This window comes from Mya arenaria, chromosome 14 (assembly GCF_026914265.1).
Source record: "Mya arenaria isolate MELC-2E11 chromosome 14, ASM2691426v1".
Classification (NCBI taxonomy): domain Eukaryota; kingdom Metazoa; phylum Mollusca; class Bivalvia; order Myida; family Myidae; genus Mya; species Mya arenaria.
This window is the reverse complement of record NC_069135.1, coordinates 19,892,182-19,900,018: the sequence shown is the minus strand read 5'-3', so window position 1 is coordinate 19,900,018 and position 7,837 is coordinate 19,892,182. Positions and strand designations below refer to the sequence as shown.

General features: G+C 35.5%; 1 protein-coding gene across 1 annotated transcript; it reads left to right on the top strand.

Annotated features, from left to right (window-relative positions):
• The first annotated feature begins 2,020 nt into the window (after nucleotides 1-2,020).
• Nucleotides 2,021-5,678, top strand: LOC128215900 (uncharacterized). Its single transcript, XM_052922504.1, is given in 3 exon segments — nucleotides 2,021-2,148; nucleotides 4,042-4,802; nucleotides 4,896-5,678. Coding segments are annotated over 2 exon segments (1,158 nt in total). The 5' UTR covers nucleotides 2,021-2,148; nucleotide 4,042; the 3' UTR covers nucleotides 5,294-5,678.
• The last annotated feature ends 2,159 nt before the right edge of the window (nucleotides 5,679-7,837 follow it).

Sequence of the window (7,837 nt, the reverse complement as noted above, 5' to 3'; positions counted from 1 at the left end):
CATGTAGCTGAATGATGTCGTGCACATACCAGAATGCCGTAGTCCACGTACCTGAATGACGTAGTGCACATACCAGAATGCCCGTAGTGCATATACCTGAATGAGGTAGTGCACATACCAGATTGCCGAACTGCACATAACAGAATGCCGTAGTCCACGTACCTGAATGACGTAGTGCACATACCAGAATGCCGTAGTCCACGTACCTGACTGACGTAGTGCCCATACCTGAATACCGTAATGTACGTACCTGAATTCTTAGTGTACGTAGCCTTATGCGAAGTAAAAATACAATATACCACATAGCAGAATGCCGTAGTCCATGTACCTGAATGACGTCATGCACATACCAGAATGCCGTTGTCCACCTACCTGAATGACGTAGTGCACATACCAGAATGCCCGTAGTGCATGTACCTGAATGAGGTAGTGCACATACCAGATTGCCGAACTGCACATAACAGAATGCCGTAGTCCACGTACCTTAATGACGTAGTGCACATACCAGAATGCCGTAGTCCACGTACCTGAATGCCGTATTGCACATACCATAATGCCGTAGTGCATGTACCTGAATGCCGTATTACACATACCAGAATGCCGTAGTGCACAAGAAGAAGCACTAAATTACATGTACAAGTAGTGTTTCACAACGTTTCAGATATCTGGACACATAAGAACACCTATAACTTTAACTTATAGTGACCTAGTGACACGCCATTCTTGCTTACATGTATAGAGTTTCAACAAATTGTTCTATATTTAGGCCGTCCCGTATCATGTATTTTTTTTTGCAATGGAAATAACTCGAAGGGAACCAAACAAAACAGATCATTAAATTTAAGTCGTTGTAAAGTTGTTTGATTTTAAACCTTTGAAAATGCGCGATAGATTAAAAACCAATATTGTGTTTAATTATTGATAATAGATTACAATCCATAAAATCTAATTTCAAGCAGGTTTTTTCCTTCTAATCGTTAACCAAATTTGAGGTATGAATTGCGTAATTGATATCATTATCGGGGTAATGAACGCAGTTGAGCTGGTAAAATTGTGTGGTGTCCGAAGAACTCGACACGTACTTAAACAAGCCAAACTGTGTTTATATCCCCAGTAATGACATCCAATAGCTTTGTTTCCTTCCCAGAATTGTTGAAAATACTAGAATCCATTTTAGAAAACTATACAGTAATTCTTTGAGAACAAACACAGACAGATTACGAAATAAAAAAAATATGACATCAATTGTAATTTTCAATTTAAATATATTTATACGTTGTTGTTTTGATTTTTAAACAAAAATCCACACGAGTCCAAGCCGTATTAATAAAGCATCATATGGAAAACATCATAAGTTTTTTTCTAAGTTGAATTTGATGAAAACTGCATTTTACATTAAATAGTGCATTTAAATTACAATGAAGATTTGTAATTGTCTACACCCAGTATTTTAAAGCTGCACTCTCGCAGATTGAACGTTTTCACATCTTTTTTATTTTTTGTCTTGGAACGAGCCAAATTTTGCGAAAATGCATGGTTACCTGTTGTATAAGACTGCTGACAAAAATATAGATCGCGGATTCTATATTTAAGTTCAAAAATTGATGTTTTATGCTGTTTAACTTAAACCGTTAGTAACGACTTAAGCCATAAAACATTAATTTTCGAACGGAAATATAAGAATCTGTGATCTGATCTTTTGTCAGCAATCTTTTATCATTGGTTTGCAGATATTTACCCAAAAATTTGCTCTTTCCACGACAAAAAATAAAAAAAAGTTGTAAAAACGGTATATCTGTGAGAGATCAGCTTTAATTGGAAAAAAGTCATTGTAATATGTTCCAAAGTAAATGTTATGAGGTACATGCACTATATTTAAAGACATTCAAAAACATATATGGCTATAAAATGGACCCAATTATTAAAGAATTATGGTAAACATGTGAGATTATTCTCCATGAATATCAAGTTTCGGCTATATATCAAATAACTTCAAGTTTCGTCATTCAGTCATTGTACCCGGCATGCCATTATGCCTTTGGTCAATGTGGTTATAAAACCTCATGGTCTAAAGATTTTCAATAACGATTCTCCTTCTATTATACCACTGTGTTCGATATTTAGTTAACATTAAGTTGGAGGTTAAAGGTTTGTATGATATTTTGTGTTTATCTTTTTATTTATTTACTTATTTTTCTAAGAATAAATGAACATATGACATTTCTTTTTTAAATGAGGAGTGGCTGGGTTTTATTTTAAGTCAATGAGTTGTTTTGTAAGAATAATGTAGAATATGTTAATTTCGAATACATGAATACAATCTTAACTTAAAGTGACTTGCACATGTTTTTGGACCAAAAATTAGTTATGCTAATGCATCTGAAAACACTTATTTTATCATTACTTTACTCTATAATATCGAAATTGCAGAAATAATAAACTGATAGCATAAAAAGTACTTTGATTTTAGTTGGGTTCGAACCAACGGCGGTTAAGACAAGAACAAATAAGAAAACAGCTGGAGAGTCCACCGGGACTATAAAAAACATCACGTGAAAATGTCAATCAACCATTCACAGCCGAAATAAATTTTCAATCGCGTTATAAACGCTAATGAAAATTGTGGCCTTTAAAGATGATATTTGAGCAAATATCAACATTTGGTGAAGAGTTCCAGCATTCAGTATTTTGGTTTTAACACTCAAAATTAAACTCTTAATTAAAAAAAATCACTTTACAGACCATGAGCGAGCCATTTTAAATCATCGAAATCAAATAATTCTTTTGAAATTAAGAGCATGCACTGACAATAAATGAAATACAATAATATCAAGTAATATTATTTTTACTTATTTGAACAACGGGCATACTGGACAATACGTCTGTAAATATAATTTAATCCAGATATGGCCAATGTTATTGACATTCTGTCTTAAAAACAAGATAGGTGTAAAACCTGCCTGTAAACATATTCATAACAAATTCCATTTGATTTTACTACTGTCAGGTTAATTCAATGTGCTTTTACGATCTATCCTATAAATAATGATTCTTATTTAATTATACAGTTTCAAAAGGTCATTTATTTAAAACGTGATATTTAAAAATTAGATTGTGGAACTGCTTTTGTGTTTCCAACTGTTATTTTGTATTCACCTTCCATTTATATGTATGTGTCAAAAAATAAACAAACAGAGTTTCACTGACATAGTCTGACTGTTAACAAAATATTTTGCCAAATGTTGATTTTGTAATGCAAGAAATCAAGTCTGTATGTGTATGTAGTTTCATAAGGGTATTTAACTCAAACAAAATTTAATCGATTGGAGAACAGTCGCTTAGCTACTTCTGCAAATTATCGATCGATTGATATCGCTATTTATATATCTATATATCGCTCGATCGATCGATTGTTTAAATGTTTATTGATTTATCTAATGTTACTTATACAACGCTTGTATCGGTCTTTAACTGTTTCCTATAAGTTACTTATATTGCAATTCATCAATCGCTTTAACCGTTGTTCATCGATTCATCGATTGATCGAAAGTTGATCAACCAGCATGCCTGACGACACTGACGTCTGTCTTGCTTTTAATACTTTGATTGTCAGTTTTTTTTCTATCAATATCGTGCCATACAGTATGATATTTGCACGAAGGTGCAAATGTGTAAACATGGGGATATGACACGGTATTGAATGTTCATGCGAAGACAATGACGCGGTGTGGAATGTTAATGCGAATACAATGACACGGTATGGGATGTTCATGCGAATACAACGTGTCTGTTAAAAGAGAGCATTTTAGTACAGTTTTCATAAAATTGTGAAATAAGAATTTCAAATCGTTATTTGAGAGATAAATAAACAGTCATTCGATATTAAAGGCAAACAGTTACCAACGAAATATATTGGTTGCATTGTGCAAGTACTATTTTCATATAAAGAATTCCACTTTAAATATCGTTGTATACATCTAGTTTTGACAATGCATATTCTTTAGATAAAGCAGTACGCATTTCATTTGTCATCATTTACAGCATGGAATACATTAGAAGCCGTCTGGTTTTCGTCTATTTGCTCGTCTGTTCGGTAGCTGCCCACAAAACCTTAAAATGTGACACGACGGATGACATTTGTGAGTTTACGATGGACGTTGGTTTCAAACAAACCATGGTCGACGGCGACAACAAACTGGTTTATCTTCATGACGGGATGCTATACAGGTACGCCGTTAATGCATCTGACCCATCCGCTTTGCCAACTTCTACTCACGGTATCATAACCGCAGATGGCTACGCAGTACCGAGAATAATAATAACCATAAATGGTCAAATGCCTGGTCCCACGTTAAACGTTTACGAAGGACAAACTTTGAAAGTTCATGTGACAAATAACCTGTATAGTGACGCAATTGCCATTCATTGGCATGGAATTCATCAGATTGGAACTCCTTGGATGGATGGAGCAGCTTATGTGACGCAATGTCCAATAAATCCCGGACAATCCTTCACTTACGAGTTCAGGGTCCCTAGCGCAGGCACGTTCTTTTACCACAATCACATTGGGATGCTTCAAATGTTGGGGTTGAACGGCGCTCTTATTGTCAGAGAAAGGACACAAAATTCGTCTGAGGAGCATGTCGTCTTGATAACAGAATACAACCATGAACGGGAGGCAGATCTACAGCTTCAAAAGAATATGTTTGGTGATTACAAACCATTAGAGGCGCCATTTGAGGTACCGGCAATCGACGGTACATCGTTTACGAAAATGAAATGGCATGCAGGGCTTATAACCGGTTGAGAAACATATTTAAATGAAAACGGCCGACACACAGGAGCTCCGCTGACATCATTTAAGGTCGCAGCCGGAGGAAAATATCGTTTCTGAATTATTGGCGGAGGCAATGCTTTTCCATTTAGATTCTCTATGGACGGACATAGTCTTAAAATAGTGGCTGGCGACGGATTCCACATAGAACCGATAACTGCTGAGTCGATAATATTACACAATAAAGAGAGGTGCGATATTGAAATGATAGCACACCAAAGTGTGGGAAACTACTGGATTAGAGCAAAGACTCTTGAGGCCGGGGTGGACCACTCTGTTTACGCCATTTTACGGTATAACGAATAGGATACTTCAGAACCATTGACATCAAATCGGGCGTGTACCTCGAGTGAGAGGTGTGTTGTTGTAAATTGTCCATTTTTAGTGTATCCTGGTCAACCAAATGTCGACTGTATAACTTTTAATGATATAAAGTTTCCATCGAGAAAGACACGATAATGATTCCAAAGGGAGGCTATGCTGTTGTTAGAATTACTGACAACAATCCAGGTCTTTGGATGCTCCATTGTCACATGGATCCACATACAAAGAGAGGAATGGCTGTGCTTTTGAATAAATCATTCTCTGAGGTTCCACCTTTCTGTTTTGTATTTCGATTTCAGACACAATTCCGATCGCGACATTTTGGGGAATTTTCGGAGCACTGTTAGCGATTGCTGCAATTGAGCTGTTCACAATCATAGGAATGTGCGTGTATTATGGACGAACAACTACAAACACATTAAGTTAAAATTGTAGATAAAACAGATGTACAGTACTAAAATTTAATTTGCACATATTCAACGTAAAGTCACTCACTGTAGTTTTGTGTATTTGATTTTTAACTTTCAAGTTTTATTTGGTCTTTGTGACTTTGTCATTAATAAACTTCAAAAAACATAACCGTTTGTTTCTAAAGCCATTGAATTCTGGTAGTACATAGAGATGTATTGAAAATGTGAACAATACCAATAAGGATAAAAGGATATATATACTCTGAAAATGTCCTTGCAATTTCGATGACCCCATCCCTTTGGCAAGGCTCGCACATTAAACTAAGCTTGGATAGTCTGTTCGATATCGTGAAGTTTCATTTCATAAAGATGATCTTAACGTGAATATTCAGATGAATTTACTGTTTACACTACGAATCCAAAAGCGGTTGAAGTGATGATTTCTTGTTAATTTGGAAGAACAATCTAGTCCTAAATTACACCAGGTTAAATAACTTCAGACTAAAATCAGCTTTATATGAGGGAAGGGCCTGGGGAAAATGTTTCCCAAACCCAACCACACCACGTTCGAAGCGTTCCTCTCGGTTCCTAGGAGAGGGGCGCACGTGATCTTGCGATCTCGAAGTGCGTCCCCTTTAGCGCTAAATCCTCGATATCCCCCTGTTTATAGAACATCCAATTAAGGATATTTACATAAATGCAGAACTTCATTAAAGCTAGGAGTTGGTATTAGTCCAAGCTTAAGATAAAAGTTAAATACAAAAGGACACCAGATTGCCATAAACTATATCTGAGGTTTTATCGTTATATCTTAATGGTCCTGTGTTATGATGAGCTCATGCGAGAAAGCATTATATAACTGAATAAACCCTTAATGATTACAGGCTCCAATTTCGCGAAAATTAGTATACGTTACACGCATTTCATTAAACTTAATCACTTACTTGAGGCTCAACTTTTCAATTAAAAACATATAGTTTATCGTATTAATTTAACATATAGTTTTCTTATAAAAGCTTGAGTGCTCTTCAACATTTGAATATTTTACAAATGTTACCAAAACAAATGATTTTAATGTGTTTTAATATGCTAGTCACTTATTTGTTTTCAGTGTGTCTTTCTTTCTAATTGTTTAGTATGTATCTGTTGTTATTTATTTATATTATTATTATCAATAAGTACTTAAAACAGCCATCCCGTAGTATATGAACAGTCATCTTAGTGTCTTTTCATTTATTTGGCATCTAAAGTCAATTCCTTGTTAAGGAAAACATTCTTACATGTTTGTTACTTGTTTGGTTGCTTTTCTTTTTGCAAACATTAATCGGATCTTAATGCTTCAATGATTGAATTTTTACCATGTAAAGTTATCAAAATATGACACTTGTAAACACACACACGCACAAACACACATGTACGCACGCACGCACACGCACACACAATAAAAACACACGTACACGCACTCGCACACACACACGCACACACAAACACACACACACACACACACACACGCACACACACACACACACACACACACGCACACACGCGCGCGCTCGACAGAAACACACTGTGAAACCCGTTTTGTGTTTGTTTTGTTAAATAAGATGTATTTTTCACTGAATGAGATAAGCTATAGAAATATCAAACTGCAAATACATTAATTATTGTATATACACAAGATGATACAGGACACAATTCATGAATTGTTGGTTTTTCTACCAAGATTTTAAGAGTGCAGAATTTTTTATTTCGGTCATCCTTAAATTTGTAGTGAAAACGAAAATATGTTTTAAGGCTAAACAAATTTACGGGTTGGGGGTTTTATTAGCCGGTCGGATAAAGCCAAACAAACTCTTTATGAACTGTGGCCTCGGTGTTAATCAAGGGATTTACACGGGTGGATCCTAGATGTGACATTAGAGCGGGACCACTTAATCCAAAATGTTGTGTTTGGGTTTAATTTATGCATAACTCCTCTCAATTCTGAGTATGATATCAAAACTTCACTTGGGTCAAATTTAGCCGGGTGATGGGGTCGTGTGTGTCCTCGCTCGAGTCCGCTAGTGATACATAAATCCGCTATCTGTACTAGAACAAACGTGACACCAATATGTGTATATGGTCGGTTGAAGATCAAACGCGACAATCCTTCTATTTAATCGGTTTGACATCGAACATACAAGTATTAACATTGTTTACGGTTTATTTATTTATAATTTGGTACTTTGCAATCATTGCATCGTGAACTCTTTCTCTTATTCTTTATTCG